Source organism: Lepisosteus platostomus, chromosome 12, assembly GCF_059453375.1.
Source record: "Lepisosteus platostomus isolate fLepPlt1 chromosome 12, fLepPlt1.hap1, whole genome shotgun sequence".
Taxonomy (NCBI): domain Eukaryota; kingdom Metazoa; phylum Chordata; class Actinopteri; order Semionotiformes; family Lepisosteidae; genus Lepisosteus; species Lepisosteus platostomus.
Genome location: NC_142622.1, coordinates 32,788,101 through 32,810,480, shown reverse-complemented (window position 1 = coordinate 32,810,480; position 22,380 = coordinate 32,788,101). Strand labels below are relative to the sequence as shown.

The 22,380-nt window shown below is 36.5% G+C and overlaps 1 protein-coding gene across 11 annotated transcripts in view; it reads left to right on the top strand.

Annotated features, from left to right (window-relative positions):
* Window positions 1–22,380, top strand: part of thrb (thyroid hormone receptor beta) — a 136,186-nt gene that overhangs the window by 110,436 nt on the left and 3,370 nt on the right. For 4 of the 11 annotated variants that reach the window (XM_088601672.1, XM_088601668.1, XM_088601670.1 and 1 more), the window contains 6 exons: window positions 15,726–15,826; window positions 16,026–16,173; window positions 17,188–17,393; window positions 17,858–17,944; window positions 18,605–18,751; window positions 19,396–19,654. In XM_088601672.1, the coding sequence (XP_088457798.1) occupies window positions 15,726–15,826; window positions 16,026–16,173; window positions 17,188–17,393; window positions 17,858–17,944; window positions 18,605–18,751; window positions 19,396–19,654 (948 nt within the window). Of the gene's footprint in view, window positions 1–8,283; window positions 8,347–9,767; window positions 10,722–11,853; window positions 13,652–15,725; window positions 15,827–16,025; window positions 16,174–17,187; window positions 17,394–17,857; window positions 17,945–18,604; window positions 18,752–19,395; window positions 19,655–22,380 lie in introns of those variants that run through there. The other 7 variants (XM_088601671.1, XM_088601663.1, XM_088601662.1 and 4 more) reach the window with 7 other exon arrangements.

Here is a 22,380-nt window from a genome sequence, read left to right as displayed (position 1 = left end):
TAATTTCAAAGTAGATCTTGTGATAGTTTCTAAGTGAGCAGTTCAAGTTTAATTAAATCATTAATTGAAAGCAAAGGTATTTTTTGTTTTTGAACACAGTTCACAGAAACTTTGCAGAATTTTATCAATCCTAAACTGCATATACTGTAGGCCATTACTATTGATTAAGAGGATCCAGTACTCTTACAGATGGGAGGTCTTGAATTTCCACTCAGAACCAGGTCCAGGCTACTTACATCATCTACATGGTGCCCAAATTCTAGTAATCCACTTTGCGTGACAGGGAGTCTCTCTTTAACAACTGAGGGATGACGGCAAACTTACTGTTACACAGCACCATGTCACTCATTCATGGAGACTGTTAGGCCTTTAGTCTCCTCTTGGAGTTTAGGGTATTGACACAGATACGGCCCCTAGATGTGACAGCCCCACCCATCTTGTCACTTAAGCCAACTTCTACTGGCAGATGAGTGAAGTTTGAATGGTGTTGATTAGGTTCTTTGCATCACGCCTGATCTCCTGGTCTTTACCACAGCCCAATCCAGCCTTTTTACCAAAGACTGCTTGAGCCCTCCATTCTTTACTGGCTGTTCCTTTTTCTTTAACCTCTCTTTGATGGATGTGATGGATGTTGGACACCCATCATTTGGCACTTGAGATCTACAGTACAAGCTGCCTTGGACCCCTCTGACTCCCTACCCTTCCTTTGACCTCTTCCTTTGAAGAGCCCACTGTCCGTGATGTCTTGGCTAATAACTGCAATCAGTTTGATGACTGCATTTATTTTCAAAGCAATGGGAATTTGAAAAAAACTAGCATTATCCTAAATTTTGTGCAGCTTTTAAGTTCCCTTTGGAAGCCTAACTTCTGGTTTCCCAGTCATAGTGTTTGTTAGTTTTGCTTTTTTAATGAAATCTTTTATTTTTTGTACTCATCCTGTCTTGTTCTTTTATTCATTGGAAAGGTTTTCTGTTACTATGTCATTTAAAACCAGTCTAAATTTTCTTGGATGAAGTTGTTGTATCATGTCTTGTAAGCATGATCCCTGTTATAAAAATGTGACATTATAGAAAATGTGACAAATGTTAATTCTTCTCACCGTGCACCTTAATTATACAGTGATTCACCTTGAAGCTCAGTAAACCAGGACATAGCTTACTGTGTTATATCCACAGCTTGTCAGCTATATATAATGTGACAGGCATGAATGTAATTATGTATTTATTTTATATTTATTTATTAGCACATGCACCTTCGTTCTTATTAAACATACCTTGTTAACAGGATCCTTTCCCAAATATTTTGCCTTTTAGATAAAACATTGAAGATTTGGTTTTGGAAGACTAATATGAAGTCCCATAGGCTTAAATGGATGTTTTTAGTGATAGAGCCTAAAGCTGCATCATCTTGGTCTGACATTAAACTCTATTGCTTTTAGTCTCTGGATGAGAGCCAGTATCACAGTCACTCTCTTTCACCGTCTCCATGCATACTTGTGGTCAGAAATATGGGGATATCTAGAATATAAAGAACGTTCAGCAAAAATTAATTGTTGATTTTTTAATTTAAAATGATCAATTTTCTCTCATAGCAACAACCCCTCTACCCACACAGGGAGCGAGAGGAAGTGCAGGCAACATTTTGTGTTTACCATATTGCAGGCTTCACAGCAACATAGAGGTAGTTCAGAACCAATCAGAGGAGAGGTATACTTTATGTGAGGCGAGAAAGCCCTGGCCACTTAACCCCAGCCCTAACCACAGCAGCACAGCTGACATTAGAAGACTCCTGGTCACAGGAAATTGATTTTCAAACAAAAAAATTAATAGAAGATATGTTTTACAAGCATATGATTTTATCATTGACTTTTCACATCAAAATATTTTTCTTGTCACAGCAGTTTTTGGCCAGAAAGTGTTCCTCGGTAAACTACAATCTTATCCCAGTATCCAGTCTATACATATGTCCATTGCACTCTTATTTTGACTTTCTGGTGAGCTTGCTCTATACTCTTTTAATGGGGAGTCTGGGGATTGGCAGGTATAGGCTTTGACTACTTGGGGGAGGGGGGTGGTAACAGTCCCAGTGCTGTTGAAAAACTCCAGGCCTGTTTGCACCAAGAAACAAGAAAGAAAAATTATCATTAGAAAAAATAAAAACTTGCCATTAACACCCATGCTAGCAAGACTTCAGCTTTGAAGCTGTTTTCATTTCTTCACATTGGTGTTATTTTGGATTATTTTTACCTGTTTTTAGAATATTTGATATTAGGGCACATTTAATTGCTATGAATGGCCATTTGGTAGTTAATGTATTTTTATTTCAGTTAGCCATTAATCGTTCAATCTTGTCTGTTGTAAAGTCTTGATCAAAGGGAACGAGGGAACCCGTGATCAAAGCTTGCTGCTGTGTTCATCAAATAAAGTGAGCTTTGACTGAATTTCTGGAAAGCCATTTTAAAATGATTTGCTCTAATAGCAATACTTGAGGCAACTTACAGATATTATTTTGCCATATTCATTTTCTTTCCTGTATTCTTGATTTAAACAGGAATGCTACCGCTAATACAGTATATGTTTTATAGGGTGAAAGTTAAACTCAGTCTTGAGTTTGGCAGAATAGGAAGTAGAAGACACCCAGACACTGCCTAGATCAGGTTGTCCCTCCAAACTAACCATAGTAACTATGTGCAAGGAGGAAGCTTCTTAAGGATGCCACTATGAGTCCAACAGGGTTCAATGGCTGACATGGGAGAAAACGTCCATGGGTCAAGAATTTCCCAGTTACTCCACGAAGGGGATTTTATATGTAACTGAAGTAAGACATCTCATATCCCACAGGAGTTTTGCAATAAAACACCTGAGTGATACTTATAAATGTCTGAGAATAGGGTTTGTAGCTAGAATAGACAAAATTAGATCTTTTTTATCTGAATGCAAACCATTACATCTAATCTAATGCAAACCCTGCAGACTGAATAGTTCATCACTCAGTCAACACCATCCCTACTGGTGATGGTGGCAGCATTAAGTTATGGTTTGGCTTCTCATTAGCAGCTTCCTTGAAACTTGTCAAGGCCTATGTGAAAATAGTCCATTTTTAGTGGAAAACGTGTGTCAGACCTAAAACTGACAAAAACATTCACTGTTGAGCAGGACAATAAGCCCAAAGCACAAGGTTAAACCAGCACTGGAGTGGCTTAAGAATAAGCAAGTGAATGTCCTTGATTGGTCCAGCCAAAGCCCTGATGACTCCATTTGAGAATCTGTGTATGCTTTGAAACAGTGCTGTCCATAAGTGATCCCCATGAGCTCGAACAAATCTGCCAAGAAGAATGTACCAAGAAATTGTACCAAGTACAGTAGGTTTGCAAAGTTGATAGAAATTGAGCTAAAACTTCTTGCAAAAGGTGCTTTGAACCCATGGGTTCATGAGTCTGTATCATTATATTATCAGCATATTTCATTTTTTTCTTTATTTTTTTCTGATGTGATTTGTAACGTATCTTACCCTTAGAGGTTCTTCTGTTGGAACTTTAAAATTTTGAAAAAAATATCAAATTAAAAAAGCGTAGGCACTATTTTCTAATTTCACAAAATAAGACACCGCAACCACGGCATGGACCACATTTGTTCAAAAGGTTAATGAGCTGTCATAGATATAAATGTTACTGTAGCATCATCTCTGTTAAAAAAAATTTAAATGCTTTGGTGGTTGATGAAATCTGCCAAGGCGCCAAGTAAGTGCAGCATTTCATAAGATGTTTTTAAAAGTGGTTTCAAATAGGTGGGTCAAAACCCAAGCTTTTTAGTAACATATCTGACCCAGAGGACCTGCCTAGTATTACCTCACTAGACATACACTGTCTCCAAACACAAGCAGTTTCAAAAGTGATTAAAAGAAAGGATTAAAATATCCTTTAGTTACTGTGGCTTCCACTAATGTTAGATCCAAGCTTTAAGAAAAAGCTTTAAGAAATACACAAGCACAAACCAAAATCCAGCTGGCATATAGAAATGCCATAATCATCCTCAGCAGGCTTTTAAAATACAATACTAAAAACAATGTGAAAATGTTTTCTTTCCTGCTGATAGTGAAGTTAGCACCATTTTCAAACATCCTCAATATAACATTTGATAAAAGCAAAACAAGTGCAGATGCAATTTTATTATTTTCAACTGGTTGGGTCTAATCTATCCTGCTTCTAAAGTGAGCTCATGGATGTCCATTTATTCAAAAAAAACTTTTTAGAGATAATTTTATTGTCTTTAATACACATAAGAAGTCAAAGCAGTGATTTAAAAATAATAATTAAATGACAACTTATCACTATTTCTTAATACTACAACTAAATATGGCAGTTACCAATTAGGGGACATGCAGACCACTGTTTTCTGGGACTAACTGCAATTCAGTAAGTAAACATGAAGCAGTTCAGAATAGATCAGATTCTGTATTAACCTTTTTTTTGGAAACAAGAAATACACTTTGCATCACAGAGGCTTTGGTGGAACCAGCCTTCTCCAGTACTGCTCAGCTGCTTAGTTTACTGGTTACTGGCATCTATCACAAAGAAACTCTAGCTTTGTCATCCTGTGTTTATGACAAGCCTGATCACAAACACTTCTGCTGAACGTTGTGTGGGAAAAGACAGCGATCCATAATTAATTACTGGATCTTTTGTCAAGGCTTCAAAGTGTTTTCCTAATCAAAAAGGGATTAAGATTGGTGTTTTGCCAAACCTTGTTATTACCTTCTTTAAAGAGCTTTAACCATATCCTTTGCACAAACAGATGCAGGTGTTTCTGTAGGGGATAAGAGATTTAATTTCAAAATCCAATTTATACAGTGTATTATGCAATGGTGAGTAATATCTTTAACGTGGAATTGAAAATAATTTAATTGCGCAATAATGGGGATTTTTATTCCCACTTACGCCTTTTGTTTTGTTTCCAAACATTGTGTAACGTTTGTTTTTCTGTAATTGATGGCATAAATCTATCATTTGAGTTCAATGTTCTGCTCTTTCGACAACTAAAATGCTCAATACTAAACATAATTTTAGACGTTTTATGAAATCTGGTTTCAGAATTTGTATTTTTTTGGGAGATGTTACAATTCCTATCTGGTGATTCAAAGTAGAAGGGCATAAAATATTTAAGAGTTCAGCATCTCTGAGTGGTAAGAGGAGAACAGGTGAGGATATGAGTTATCTGAAACTTCGTCCTTCTGTTACCAAGATAGTGAATAATATAGTAAGACTTTTAAATAACACCAGGATAGGATAGAGACGAACAAAAATTATTTCACAGGTTGAAGACTTGATTTTAGTACTTCAGTGCTAAACATGACTCTCATTTGGCAGTGTTCTGTTTTTAATAAAATTGGCACAACTTCAGGAAAACAATTTGGAGCCTAATAAAGCTATGGGACTAACTCACCAGTGGAATCGAACTTTGCCATCTGGCTGCAACTGTAAGGAAAGGGTGGAGGGCCATCTCTCAGATATCACGGTGTGAATTTTACTGTCTGAACTAACGCTCAGAAACATCCCAAACTATATGTTTTGCGTATGGTAATAAAACTGAGACTACTAGATACTGCACAGCAATTTGAGTTTTGCTCAAAAATGAGAAAATCCAGGCTAGATCATCAGCAGGCTGTCTTTCTTCTACATGAATAATATTATTTGGCTACATTTTGTAATTGCCTGATGCTGAGAAATTGGTTTATACCTTTGTCTCCTCCAGAATTTAATGTAATCCCTTGCCTGCTGAGATTTCCAGAAAAAACCATTTAAGGTATTTATTGAAAACTACTGTACAGTATGTGCATTAAAATGTAAATTTACTGTATTAATAACAGCAGAAAATACATGTTCCTTTCAAAAGCATCAACTAGGTTTTTCATTCTGCTGTCTATGCTAGAGCCACTTAGTTTACATTCCTTCTTGTCATATACAATATTGCCAAGAAGCAAAAACATTTTTAATCATACTAAGTGTATTAGTAAAGGTTTATATAAGAAACTCAACGTACACTTTAAAAAAATGTTACAGAAGTGATTTTATTGAAGATGGAACATTGGTAAACTATAATGAATAGGATTCTGGACGTGAATCTCAATACAACAAGGATCCATTTGTTCCCTGTGCTGCAGTAACGCTTAAGAAAGATGTATGTACTTGTGTTCTCTGGCTTAGTTCTATAGACAAGTGCCTATATTCACGTGATTTGGAAGGCTTTTTAGAGTGCCTTGCAAAAATATTAATCTCCTGTGAAGTTTCTGTCTAACCTTGCCATCATGACACTTTCAAAAAGGAATTTATATTTAGAATCTATACTGTCACTCCAGACACGTAAAGCTAAAACATGCTAATAGAATCAAAAGAACATTTTTAAAAATCAAAGAAAATTGCAGTATTCTCATTTACATCAGCATGCCATCACTTTATGACAATCCTTAATGAGTTCAGGTGCGAAAGGTTAGTTACAAATTGAGTGTAGTCTTTCTAGTGTAATCAAGGTGTTTCAGTTTCAGAGTAAATGCTTCTGTCTCTGGAATTTCCCTCCGCTGAGCATTGAATTTCAAGCCACAACTCACAGAGGCATGGATCAGGAAAAGAATAATAATAATTCCTACACTTATATAGCACTTTTCTGGACACTCCACTCAAAGCGCTTTACAGGTAATGGGTACTCTCCTCCACCACCAATGTGTAGCATCCACCTTGGATGATGCGACAGCAGCCAAAGAGAACTAGTACACTCACTACACATCAGCTCTCGTTTGAACAGAGGGTAATGAAGCCAATTCATAGATGGGGTTTGATAGGAGGCCAGGACTGGTAAAGGCCAGGGGGGAAATTTGACCATGACAGTGGGGGTGACACCCCTATTCTTTTTAAGAAAGAGCCTGGGATTTTAATTGACCACAGAGAGTCAGCACCTCAGTTTTACATCTCATCCAAAAAACAGCACCTTTTTTCCAGCATAGTGTCCCCGTCACTGTACTGTTAGGACCCACACAGACCGCAGGGAGAGTGCTCCCTACTGGTCCCACTAACATCTCTTCCAGCAGGAACCTTAGCTTTCCCAGGAGGTCTCCCAACTAGGTACTGGCCAGGCTCACACCTGCTTAGCTTCAGTGTGTTGTACGGTGTGTGAGCTGCAGGGTGACATACAGTAGCTGCTGGCTGTAGGCTATAGGAGAATGTTACCATGCCTTTAAGTATGGTGAGGTCCATTATTGTGAAGTAGAATATGTGTCATACCAGCCAGATGCTGCCAAAGTCAGACCATCCTTCTAAACTAAGTATCTGAGATAGTAGGAAACTGTGAAATTATATATCTGAGATGAGAGACAGTTTTCCTGCATTAGTGATATTTCTATCAGGATGTCAGGGCAGACGGCATTACTGAAAGAGTTCAAAACAATGCATACTACAGTCTTGTGCCAGGTGATTTTATGGTCAGATGAGACAATTTAAATTGTTCTGAATGCAAATCATTATATCTGGTGCATACCAATACAATCACTCAACACTATCCCACCTGTCAAATACAGTGAAGGCAACAATGTTTTGGTGCTGCTTCTCATCTGCAGTGACTGGGAAGCTTTTCAGGACTGAGGAAAAAATGGATGGTGCATTAGTACAAGTGAAATCTAAACAAAAGCATACTCCCAAGAATTTAGACCTGGGTTGAAAATTTCAGTTAGGCCTGAGCAACAAGCCACAAGGCCAAAGTCACCCTGGAGAGGTTTCACAAGTCCTGACTGAAATCTAAAATGTATGTATGAAAATGAATGGTGAGACCTGAAGATTGCTTGTCCATTAAACAATCTCCAGTCATAACTTGTCATAACTGGAACAATTTAACAGAAATAATCGACAGAAAATATACCATCTCCCAAGCAAGGCTGGTATACCCCCAAAAAACACTCACAGCAGTAATTACTGTCAAAGGTGCTTCCAACATTGTGGGACTTGATACTAGACAGTGAATTACACTTTGCATATCTTCTTTGCAGGTGTTGCTGACAGATGGTCTTCTTCACAAGTGTTCAGTGTGATCATTACAGTTTGAATAAAATAATAATTTGAGAATGTATATGCATTATCTGTAGTCTACATGGAGCTTTATTGGTAGGGAGTAAAAACTTTTGCAAGGCACTCTATGTATAAATCTCTATAATCAGGCTATGCAAATGGCAGTTCACAACAAATTACATGAAGTAATAGATACAGGTATTGAGATAAAAAATACATTATTTTTGTTCTAGGATAGGATACCGATCGGAAGGTCACTGAGGAACACAATATTACCTGACATGCCATGGAAAGAGGTGAATAACCGGGAAACATCCATCCATTTCCTAGTTGATTTATCCAATAAGGGTTGCATGGTAGCCAGAACCTAAACTGGCAAGTGATGGACACAAACCGGGATAAACCTGGACAAGACACCAGTCTATCAAAGGGCACACACAGACACAAACCCTCACACCAGGGCCAGTCTTCCCAGAAGCTAATTCACCTACCAGTGTGTCTTTGGACTGTGGCAGGAAACTGGAGCACCCGGAGGGAACTCCAGCGAATGTGCGAACATACAAACTGCATGCGAAAAGTACAGGAATGGAATGCAGGGCCCCAGGCTAATCACTGTGCCCCCATGCCGCCCAAATGAGAAACAGTTAGAGGTAATCCAACCAACTTTTCTGAAATACATCTTTGCAACGAAGCTGGCTTCGCTTCACTTCCCTCATGCGTGTAACTGAAATCCTCATCCCTGTAGATAACCTTTGAAGTACGTTATTATTATGCTGCTGATGATAATGTTACCAGTTCTTTCTGGTGATATGGAAGTGGAAACTTTACAAAATTTAAACCTCCTGTTTAAAAAAATCCAGAAATTTTATTAAAAAACAATTTTATGATCTAGCAGCAGCTTTCCTGATCAGTCAGTTCACAAAAGACATTCTCCTGATATATACAAATGTGAAAATTAACACAAAGAACCCAATTTTTTCAAAATCAGAAGACTTTCTGAGTTTGGAGAGTTATATGTATAACTCTGATTAAATATATCTGCTCTCAAATATATATATACAAAGTATATATATACATACTTATATATGCAGTATAAAGATTCAAAGGGTCATGATTGTTTAATCATGATTGTTAATCTCGCTTTTTTCAGCTCCATCCAAAAATGTTTAAATCATGAGAGTTGTTGAAGATAGCAACCAAATCAGAAATCCTACTTTGTTTTTTCAATGCTAAATGACATCTGTTGTTTTTTGAGTGATTACAAGTGGACTGATGATACAGTCACTGACCCTATTAATCCTGGCAAGGCAAAGTCTCTTTAACAAATACAGTACACACTCCTGCGAAGTGTGCAGGTCTAATCTTAAATTACACCCTTGTAGCTTTTAAGAGTTTTAAAAACTAAAGAGTTTTTTTCTTTAGGATCTTTTGATTTGAATTAAAAGATTTTCCATAGTAGAACAGTAGAAATTCCTCTTTCCTTTTAGTAGTATAAAAGGTATAATTCTTCCAAAAATTGTAGAATTGCAACTTTTTGGCTGTTCAAAGTGGAATTCAGTTGAAGGGTGTTTCAGTGTTGCTTTATTGTTCAGTATAATGCATTAAATATATGAAGGAACAGACATTTTAGAATTAATACTTGTGTTAACTTGTGTCTTTGTAATTATAGTATGAAAAACACTGTCAGTTTACAGATTTATATATACAGTATTTACTGGAATACAGCAGAATTCATACCATAAATTTGGTACTTGTAAAACATCTATTTTAATGCATATATTTAAAAAAGAAAAATCACATTTTTCACCTGTAGCAAACACAGAACACCTGTTAGTCTCCTGACAAAATAAATAGGGAATTACTTTGTGTTTTGTTCCCTCACATTACCTACACCCTGACATGAGAAGATGCCTCTTATCAGAATGTCCACCTTAGGTAACGGAGTGTCTCTCAGGACATCTGGCAGTAAGAGCAAAGTCAGTTGAGGCTGAATCCTTGTTGTTTTAAATGCCATGACTCTGAAAATTGTTCATGACCAGCTTTGAACCCCTAATACCTCAAGTGATCAATGGGTCCAGGCAATAAAATGATGGAAAACCTTGTTTGTGGATCCACTGTCAGGGAGTAGTGAGTGAGAGTCAGGAAAACCACAGGCAGCCAGGGAGAATACACCTGAACTGGGCACAAGTTACAGTAGCTTGGGGACTAAGGGACAAATTGCAGTAAATAATGGTAACTGAGTGGGCATGGTTGAAAACTACCGTGGACAATAAAGATGGTACCCAAAAGAACCCGTTTGAGACTCAGATATACAACCGGACTTCAGAGGAGTTTAGAAAGAATGTACTGGCGAAAAACCCACAGCTCAGCAAGATGCTGATATTGTCCGCTGTGTACCACTCTGCGCTGATCAGGGATGGAGAGGAAAGTGTGCCGTGTTATTCAAGAAATGTGGCACTGGGATTTCATAGTGACCAAACAATGAGGGGAGATGAAGAGGGACTGTATAAAAGATTTCTCCCAAATGGAGATATTGTTCTGGGGAGCCTTGAGCATTTTCGATGTAAATCAGAGAAGAGAACTGTCTCACTCTCTCAGTGGGACTACTGGACAGAATGCAGCTCCATGCCTGAATTTGCAACAGAGGAGAGCACTGGGCGAAAAAACAATGGTAATTAAAATTTTAAGCTTTTCAAAAGAATGCCTGGGAGCCACAGTAGTTTGATTATGGAGTTTGATGTTAAAAAATGTGTTGTTGTAAAATGAAGATAAGTATTTGCGATTAAGAACTCATTATTTAGTGTAAAAAAATTGAATTGCTGTGAAGGACCATTTTAATTTTACAGGTTTAAAAAAAGAGGAATTTAGAAAAATTGTCAGAGAATAGTTCACCGTAACATGCAGCACTATAGATAACTAAATATACCTAAAATTGACTGTTCCCTTAAAGCTGTAAAAATATATATTTTCTAATAGACATTCAGTAGCAGTGCCTTTGTAGGTATCATTCAGTAGCAGTGCCTTTGTAAGTTTACAGCTCTACAGACTGTGAATCCTGACTGAATCCAATAACTGGGATGTGCTCATGTGAGCACTGAAGTGGTGATTTTACTACACAAGGTGTATCTGACTGCGCTCCACCAAGCTGAAAGTGGTTACACATTGTCTTTGAAGTCTTCGTCTCTGATTCTCATTCCAACCGTGCGCCTCAATGCTGCAAAATTGCCTTATATTTTTCAAGATGAATAATAGGAAAAAACATTGTGGTGACTGCTGAAAAAGAAGGGATGAAACATCCACTATAAAAAAATGGAGGAACTTGGAATGTTACCAGAAGAGTGTAATGCCCTACTTTGTCACGTGCTTAGAGACATCTTGTCACTTCACATAAACTCCTTTAACGGTAATAGAAAGATTAGTGTCCTGTGAGGGACATCACCTCATCAAAAAGTTAAACTGGTATAAGAACCCTTTTTCTCATCAGATTTACCTCAGACACCCTTGCTATTAACAGATGCTTAGTGGTGATTGTGTTATCGCCTTATTGCAGGCTGTCTGAACCATAGTTCATTCATTTGACTTGATGTGAGGTTCTTAAACAAACAAAGCTATTGGATTTATTGAGTACAATAATTCGTAATGGTACATTGATGTAAATTTATTTAATTCTTTCTATTTTTTTTATAAAATAATGCTGATTGTAGGTACATACAGATAATGTAATCTGTCATGCCATTTATTAATGTATTTAGGCACTTATCAAGTTTGAAATCAAACGTATTGTTATTTCAATATATTGAGATGAAAAGCCTTGCTCTTATGAATATCTCAAAATGGCTTTTTATTGAATAATATTGCGAAATTGCACATGCTCTGAAATGTGTAGTACCTTAATATGTTGTTAAAATATTGATTTTACAGTAATGTTATATTTAAGGCATTCCTTTCTTTTTTTTCCCCAAGTTCCTGCAGAAAGACAAAAAAGGAGTTGCCCTCCTTTGACAGCTGTATAATAGCAAAATGATTAAATTCTAACATAACGAACCTCCAAGTCTAATGAAATGACTGAAGTTGCGGTTTAACCTTAATGTTAAGCCATATACATTACACAACAAAAAAATGCTTCTGTAATTGAATTGGCCTAATTCTGGAAAGCAAGCCGATCTACAAATTGTCTTCTTCCCTGAGAGACTCTAAATCTGTTTGTTTTGGACCTCATTAGCTTTGAGTCAATGTTGTCTTTGACTCAAAGCTAATGAGCCCCTAGTGCAAAATTGACTTTGTATCATTTTATTTCTTTTTACCAGTAGCTCCTGAATATGTAAAAAAGTGTCTTGATTAATTGTTGTGTAATCAAATATATGCTGTAGTTTCATATATATTTCATATGTGTAAGGATCTTGAAGTAGAAGCCAAAAACATTGTTTAAAATTATTTTTAGTTTTTTTTCTCATTCTTTTCTCAGTCTCTGTTCTGTTCTTCCTCAACAACTTTTGTAGTGCTTAGACATTTCTTTTTCTTGAACTATTCCATTCTAAGAACACTCAGAAGTATACTTGCTAAACATATCCCGAAAGTCCAAAGCATGATAGCCAACGGTTTCGCACTTGCCATACGGCTAATACTGTAAAACATAATCAATATGGCTGATAGCAGATTAGGATGATTGAAGAAGTATGCCATAATGGAATCAATACCGGTAAGTAAGTAAGCAAGCTTTCCAAAGTGTTAAACCAGATTTGGGGATTTCCTTTAATCCCTCAAGAATCATTCTTCCTGATAAACGGTTTGTGAGGGAGACAAACAAAAACAAAACTATGCGAAAGATGTCAGTTTGCAACTTCAGAAGCGGTTTGTTTCCAATTATCCAGTCAGGTTAGGAAGACATTTCATGTAAAGACATTTTCCAGAGTGAGTCCTGAAGGCTCAAAGAGGAACACATACAGTAGTGCGACATCTTTACCTGTCTGTCTTCCTTCCAGGAATTAGTACCCGTCACAGATTAGAACCCTCGCCTGTCATAAATCTGCTTCCCACTTTGTTTGATTGCTGGGAGGGGTTGACTGGGTTCCCATATATATAGCGGATTCTAGCACTTGAGGTGCTGTACAGCAAATATTGTTTACATTAATGTCGAGATTTAGAGGTAGAACGCGTGTGGGCTTTTTGTTTCATGTCAGTTTTTCTAGCAGCATTTTCCAGAAACACGCTTAAATAATTCTTAATCCTTTTTAGAATTGTTTTTAAGTACAAGTGCGGCCTGTGCTGCCAGTGAGATGAACTATTGCATGCAAGAGATGTATGAAATGCACCATGCTATGGGTAGCAATTTCCCTGTGCAGCCTGTTGAGTACTGCATGTACACAAGTGAAAGCCAGGGTTACAACAATTGCGATCCACAGGTTCTCCATAATAATGCATGTATGGAGCAGGCCTGGGTACCGAATCAGCCTTATACCTGTAGTTACCCTGGAAACGTGTTTAAAAGCGAATTCTGCAATATGGACATGGCCTTGAGTCACTGTCACCAGACAGACTATTTCACAGACGGAAAAACAGATTTTTCTGAAGTTCAGTGGACACCAGAGTCACAGAAAAAAGGTATGGCTTTGACTTCATGTTTTTAGCTTTGTGTGTCTTGCTGAAGACTACTGAAAGGTAAACCCCACAAATAAAGATGGAAAGTGATTGGAAGTTCTAAAAAAAAACGTAATTCAGAAGCATCTTGGTATTTTTTTATTTTTCACATGAAGGCTTCCTTTATTTTTGTTTCAAAATTAAAGCCTTAGGCAAAAGCAACTTTAAAAACACTTTTTTTTAGACTAAAGTTTAGCTTTGCAATTATTCTGTGTATACTATTAAATGTACTTCGTTTTACGTCATGGTTTCAAGATCATGCTGCTGTATTTTCCATGCTGAGAAGTGCTAGGATGAAATGTAGCTGGTAGCTCTGAAAATGAAGTGCAATACAATTCTTAATAGACCTGAATAAGATGCTCTGAAAGTACTTGCAAGTCTTTTAATTTACAAGTTGTACTGTAAAGATGTACTGTATGTGACTGCAAATTAATTTCCAAGCAAGAAATGAAATAGGTTTCAGAAAACAACGAATGGTCTTTCATTGACTATTTTCATCAAGTGTACAAACTCAATGTTTTTTTTTTAATGTTTTGTTGATTTTTGCTTAAAGTATTGCCCTTTTGGAGCACTCACAGGAAAAAGAGTGAATTATATTTTAAGGCAATCGTGTGCATTTGAAAGCCTTCTGTTTAATATAATTTATCTATTGGTAGCTAGTTTTGCATTGTATATTTATAAAATAAAGTGATCTGCTTTTGTAGACAGCTGTGTACAGTGTTGTGTTCTTACATAAATTTCAAGGTTGTCCTGACCTAATGTAATATTTAATTTGTCATGGAAGCTTTTAAAGATGCTACAACATTGCATCTGGCTTTTCTGAGAGAAATTAATCTAAAAAAATAACCTTGTGAGGCGAACACTCATTTATTGCCAAATACATTAAAAGTAAAAAAGGTTAAAAACCATTAAGAATTCATGCAGTTTCCAACTGACTCCAATTACATATGTTGTATTGTGTCACCTGTTAATATGAAGCTGAATGAGACATTTATTGAACCGATAACTCCAGACTGTTGGACAGAAGGCTGTTCAGCTTCATTGTTCCAGTTCTCCTCTTCCAGGTTTTCATTGATCAGATATTGATTTTTTGTTAGAAGTGTCTGACGAGAGGCTGGTTTGCCTGAAGAAATTGCCCCCCCCCCCCCCCTTCTTCTTTTCATAATCCATTTTGTATTGTTTATTTAATCCTTTATCTGTTTTGGATCAGACAATGGATAACAAAATATTAAGCATCCCTCTTTTCTTATTTTTAGCAGTAAGTTCTGTAGTATTTGTTGTGGCTTTCTAATAATATTTTCTATATAGAAGCTCACTTTTTTATCATACTTATTTAAAATAAAATAGTTGTGTTACTCTTTTTAATTATGTGTCTTATGATTGAGAAAAATAATTAAATTCAATTACTTGCACTACATTTGAAGTATAGCAATTTTTGTTTTAAATGAAAAATCTAATCACAGATAATGCTGGAGTTTATAAGACTCAAGCAAAACAAATGTTGCTTCAACTTTTCAAAGCTACATTAGGTCACTGTTGACTTAACATACTAACATCGTAAGTACTAATTTTTCTGCTTTTTAATTGTTCTATTCTAATCCTAATTGCTTTATGAGTGACATAAATCTAAAAAAACAGCTTCAGTACGTTTCTGTTTTTCTGTTGGTAACACAACCTTAACTCTGCCCATAAACTAAGCCGTGCCCAGTTTGCACTGTGTCAGATATGTTTGGAGTTAACGTATGTATGTTTTCATCATAATCATGTATTGTAAGTTTTCATCATTGATTTACATTGCGTTTTTTTTGGTAAGAAACAGGATTTAATCAAGCGCTCATTGGCTCAAATATGTCACAAAATAATTTGCTAGTCTTTTGTCTTCCCTTTCAGTGTGAGAATTAGGATGGCTTTAAGAATTGTAAATTGTAAAAATTTTAGTAGCCATATGAAACAAAAATCTTTCTTGACAAAAAGGTTGAATACTTATTAACCTTTGACTCAGTTGGGAACATCGCATCTTTTAATTTTGTTTTTTTAGGGTACATTCCAAGTTACTTGGATAAGGATGAGTTGTGTGTAGTGTGTGGTGACAAAGCAACTGGATATCATTATCGCTGCATCACCTGTGAAGGCTGCAAGGTAAATTTTAAGTCATTCTCTAAAATAATGTGTCTTTTTTTTGTACTTCTAATTTTTATAAAAGTTAAAACATTTGATAGTAGCATGTTTTCTAACTAAAATGTGATGGTGTTGCAGTATAGATGAGAGAGTTGTAGGATCCTACATTTCATTTCCTTCATTTTTCCCATCATTGGTAATTATAACTTTCCCTTTTTAGGGCTTTTTCAGGAGAACTATTCAGAAAAATCTCCATCCAACATATGCCTGCAAATACGAGGGAAAGTGTATTATAGATAAAGTCACAAGAAACCAGTGCCAGGAATGTCGGTTCAAAAAATGTATTGCAGTTGGCATGGCAACAGACCGTAAGTGTGTTCACATTTTATAATTACACCATTAGTGTTGAACTTCAGCTGACTTATTTTAGTGGGTTTATTAAGACTCTCACAAAAATACAAGGTTTCATATAAAAATTAGAGCTAATGTACAATACAATTTTACTTTGATTCCCACAATGACACAAAAAGAGTAATGTGAATCTGCTGAAAATTAGACAACAAGGCTACAACGTATAGTAACAAGCTTTACCTTATCTTATATCACAGAAGTGATACAAACATGAAATACCAATACTTTGTTGAGCATTCTTTTATTTATTATTTACAATGATGTAAAACAAGAACAGATAAATCAATAAATCACTTAGAATAAAATACGTGTATTCAGCATTGCATTCAAATCAACACTGTTATTCAGAAGCTTTTCCAGAACCAAAGCAAAGCTTCTACACATTTGCAATTTTAGAGTGTTATATTTGTAATAAAAGCTGCGATCCTCTGGCACTAACAGTTTTATAGTTTTCCGTTTTCTGAATTGATTTAACAAATTTCGCAAAATAGTATATCATCTATGATATTTTTCCTGTATTTTGAAGCAAAATCGGGTACAATTACAATAGCATTCGTTTTCAATAGATAACAACACTGCTCATAATTTTTGTATCTACATTTTTGAATTCTGCTTTCCATTTTTATGCAGCTTTATATAATTTCAAGAACAGAGCCATAGATTGCTTGAAACATTTTTCAGATCTCAGAAACATTTATTAATGCCTTCATTCACTCTGTGACATCAAGTCTTACAATATACTTTTTTTTCTCAGTTTTAAAATTCACCTTTGACATATTTATAAACTTCATTGTGCATAGTTATATTTAGCAAAACCCTAAAGCACAGTGGCGTGCTTCTTTCACGAACCTACTCTGATTTTACAACCCCTGGCTGAAAAAATACACTAGGTTCTGCTGACTATTCTAGGTTCTGGGATTTTCAAAGTCCACCAAAGGCGCGAAAAACTTCATCGGTTTCGTTTTTGACAGTGGTTTTGGACGACAGCAAGCGCCTGGCAAAGAGGAAGCTGATCGAGGAGAACCGAGAGCGGCGTCGGCGTGAGGAGCTGCAGAAGTCCGTGTGGAGCAAGCCAGAGCCTTCTCAGGAGGAGTGGGAGCTCATCCGGGTGGTAACAGAGGCACATATGACCACTAACGCACAAGGCAACCACTGGAAACAGAAACGGAAATTTCTGGTGAGAAGAGTTCCGTAACTTTTTTTTGGTTTGTTTTTCGTTTTAGTGTGTTATGTTCGTCTGGGTGTTAATATTTCCATATTTCTTTTTAGAAGGGCAAAGTGCCAGAAGTTGGCGACCTCTTCCGCGGAGGCAGACAGAAACTGATTGTGTTCCGTATTTTGTTATGCTTGTTTCTTGTGGATGTTCAGTGATTTAAAAGCAAAAGAAATAGGAAAGCTATTTCTTGATGGAGTTGTTGCCGTATCGATGTAGTTTCTTCCTTCATCTTCTGAAATCCAAGTATCTTTAGAGATGGTTTCTTGCGTTCAGGTCTTCAAACATTTTCCCTACAGATATCTGTGTAGCTAGTTTATAAAGTTTGTATTTGAATATTTCTCATTTTTCAGAGTAAACGTTTCTGTTTTTTGAGTTGACTTGGGTTCTTCATTGAAACTTCACAAACCCTGTTGATTGTTCAACAGGTTGAAGAAGCAAAGCTACTTAATGCAATAACTTGTAATTTATTCTATGCTTCTGACCAGAGTGCAGTGGGGGTGGAGAATTCAAAGGTAAGCAACAGTGGACCAAATTTGTTGAGCATCTAAAATGTTGCAAATATTACATTTTAGGCACAAGTGCATATAAACGTTGTTACAATTTCTTTTGTGGAAGTATGTCAAGTTCATAAACAAGAAAAGTGTTGATTGGAATGTATTCAAAGTGCGTCATATTCAGCTGTGCATTGGGATATTATTATTTTTTTATTATTGTTTGATTAATAGAACAAACAATGGAACCTGCTGTTGCACCTCCCTATCTTATTTCTGGGCACCAGTGCTTTTTCCCCACTCAGTAGTAAATCATGTTTCTTCTGGTCAGAAGTATGTGGACAATGATTGAAATGTACTACACACCATCTGAACGATGTATCAGTGAAAAACCCTAGTCAAATATTTAACTCCTTCAGGCATATGGTGTAACAATATTTTTGTACTGCTCAAAACCTTCAGTCAGAAAGGTCAATGAGCCTTTTTCTATTCAATCGTTTTTCTGCTTTCCTGAGTAGGACATTTTCTGTTTGACTTATTCCAGTGATATTGTTTTTTTAAAGACTTCAAGGTCTGATACGCCTTCAGCAGATTTGAAGGATTATCACATCCTCCTGCTGTTGGTAAATTCCATGTTCCGAATATTGTCAAATATTAAAAGAATCCTCTGTAATTTTGCAGCCAGAAGACATTGGTCAAGCTCCAATAGTGAGTGCATCAGAAGGAAGCAAAGTGGACATAGAAGCCTTTAGTCAGTTTACAAAAATCATCACCCCTGCCATCACAAGAGTGGTGGACTTTGCCAAAAAGCTGCCTATGTTCTGTGAGGTAAGTCTCTAGAAATGTTGGCTGCTCTACACATATGAGACCATTGTGCCAAAGGTTGACAAGTTTGGCATCAATGTTAGAGATAATCTGGTAATCTGCTTCCTCCTACATGGGATAATCAAGCATGAGGGCACAGTGTTCTTGAAAGGAAAACACGTTGCTGGATTAGTTGTAAAACCAAGACCCTACCTGCTTTGAAGCTTATGAATGTATTTTGCCCTGTGAAAAAATATGAAACATCAGAACCATTTTACCCAGCCCTTATCTGAGAATCTCAACTTTCGAACTAATGTCAACAAAGCAAGGTGTACACAAAGGCTGTGGGTTGAACTCCCAACAGCTGTTGTACTCTTGAGCAAGGTACTTTAATTGGATTGCTGCACTACAAATCCCTCTCCAGTAGGCCTCACTGTGTGGTGTCTCTTGGCAATGTGCAGCAACTTGTGCTTTGCTGCCTGGGGAATCCTGGTCACAGTCTAATGCCATGAACCAGTCTCAAAACCATGATCATAGATCTCAACCTGCACTCGAGCTAGAGGTCTGGCCTTTTAAATAGTGTAAAATATAACTTTTTTGAACCAAAGTCAATCATGCGGGTATATAAGGTATTGTGACCTTCCTTGGTTTCATCTTTCCCTTCATAGTTGCCATGTGAAGACCAGATAATCCTTCTCAAAGGCTGCTGCATGGAAATCATGTCCCTGCGTGCAGCAGTGCGCTACGACCCCGAGAGTGAAACCTTAACCCTGAATGGTGAGATGGCTGTCACCAGGGGACAACTTAAAAATGGAGGCCTTGGTGTAGTGTCTGACGCCATTTTTGACCTGGGCATGTCTCTGTCCTCTTTTAACCTGGACGACTCGGAGGTTGCTCTTCTTCAGGCTGTAATTCTGATGTCCTCAGGTAAGACCATGTGAAAAGAATTCAGTGCGTTTGTCAGTCTTTCCCATACTTTACAGTACTTTTACATGAAGTATTATTTATAGTTCATCACTTTTAGATGAATACAATCAGAAGTATTATATCATTTGAAGAATTAGTGCTGTATGCCTATTGAACATTCCTTCAGTGTTCTTACAAATGTCTATAGTAAGGTTCTCTTTATTGAATACCATGAATACTATGGCCTTCTTTAACAAATAAAATGATTATTACAAAGAATGATAGCTGTACTTAGGATATATATAACTAGAATTTTTTTAATTTAGTTTTGAGTTGAAAATTAGTTTAGTAGAAATTTAAAAGCTTAAGAAAACACACAATTATTTATATTAGTACAAAATAAAAAAAACCTGAATTAGTACCACTCTGTATCTGACTATCCCCCCATTTTTACAGCAAAAACAACGTCGGGGTAATGCCATTTTATTTAAAGAATTTTGTTATAGAAATCCAATCCAATTTATCATTCAGAGTACAACATTTAAATCACATAAATAAAAAAGTCATACTATTAAGCCTAGAATAGATTACTGAGAGAATTGGCATAACCCAGTGCAACTAGAAGCTTTACTGATTTAAAAGTCTTACCAGTGATGCTAAACTAATGTCACACATAATCCATATTTCTTATCACACTCAAAAGGGTTATCCTAATTGTAGATACCCAGTAGTAACAGCATTACTAAGTATTAGGGCCATTTCATTGTGTGATTATTGGGGATTACTGAATTTTATTGAAGGGAAACCCCACATAAAAAGATTAAGAGGAATTGTGATGCAAACGTGGTATTAAGGATCGATTATTTTAGCAATGCAGTCATTCAAAAAAAGAACAGCCATTTAGGACTTTTTTTTCCTGGATATACAGGGGAAAAGGCTTTGCTTTATAATTTTATTGTTATTACAATTAAGAAAAACAATTTGTAAACCTCAAAGTTTAACTTTAAAACATTAGAATCTTGCATTTATCAAGAAGCTGTGATAGAAGTACTATAAAAGCAGTATATTTTCCTCATGATACTCTGCAAGTTTGCCAGTATCATTTCTGAATATAGGGACATTCTATGCATTCTGCAGAGTGTTTAAGGATGAATTTGTTTAGAGATTTTAAAATTGTTTTAGAAGTATAACCATTCTTCTGCTTTTGTTTCTGAACACAGCTGTTTCTAGTGTTTTGCATGCTCTTCATTACTTCACATTCTGCCTTTTTAAATGATAAATAAAACATTTTACATTTACACATACATTTTACAAATTTAAAATCTTTATGAAAATACACCATATTATGGTCACAAGTTTCCCAGTGTTCAATCACATCTACTCCCTTAGTTTTATTCTGGCTGTTTAAAATGATTAGGTAAATACGAATATCGTTCCAAGTTGGAGCTTTTACAAATTAGGTTAATCATTAACCACTCCAATCATATCAGTTACTGCTCCTGTATCCCCCATCACAATAACCACTTTATGTTTGGAAAGTTGAAATGTTCCAGTAAAATAATGTCATCTTTGCTACATAACTTCTTGATGTCATATAGTAAGATGTGTGTACCCATGTCTGCATTAGGTGGTCTACAGCACACACCTAGTGTTAAGTACCTAGAAGTTATATTTCCTAGATAAAATCTAGGAAAATCATATTGATTCTGAACTTTCTGAGCCCTCTTGCTTCTGTTCTCGTGCTTGCAGGCTATTTTGGTATATGCCCCTCCACCACCTCTCCTATCCTGCATGTCTTGCTGAAAAATGTTCTATCCATTTATATTCATCCCCATCAGCTTCTCTTAGCCATGTTTCAGTTATTCTTGTAATGCCCTATTTTTCTGGGTATGTAGTAACCTTGAGGTCATGTATTTTATTCATTTTACATTTAGCCTTGAGATTTAAGTACTTAAGAAAGCATGTGTTATATATATATACAGTATATGTCATTTTATAGTACAGGTTCCCGTGGTCCTTTGGTTGAATTGTCCCCACCTGCTCTAAGCGCATCAGTAACATCTGGTACAGGTTCAACCCACCCTGCTTGCACATTTACCCTGGAAGCACACCTCATGCCCCATAAACAAGAACCCCCTTTCTCTGCACCCATCATTTAGTCCCATGTTAAAACTTCACATTTTCTCTTGCTCACCTGGGCTTGCACATGGCACCGGTAGGTTTCCGGAGAAGGTCGCTGTAGTCATGTAAACCTTTAATGTAATTATCATCCTGTTTTGTTTGGTGTAATATGTTCCAACCCATTACAAGTGGATCCACTTGTCTCTGGCCACAAACTAGTCAAATTCAATGTCTTGAAAATACTTGAAAAGTGCTACATTCTGTCATTTTTAATATGCTATGAAACAGTTTTTAAACTTTAAACTTTATTTTTAACTGCTGTCCCTGAGTACCGCTGAGAGTAGGGTTGGATTAGTCTGCCAAGGCTCTCTCAGTTCCTGGTGACACAGCTACCCCTGTGGCATACTGTGTGCTTCCAGGCTGACAGTGCTCTAAGTTACATCTTTAATTTACAGAGGTACTGTAGGCTAAGAAACTCATACAGGAACGAGTGAAGTTTAATACAGGAGGAGAGAAAGTTGATTTATGTCTTGGGCAAGGTGGTAGAAATGACAGAGACAAACGAGACAGCATCACTGTCTTAAACTGAGATATTATACATAAAATGATATAAAACTGACAAAAAA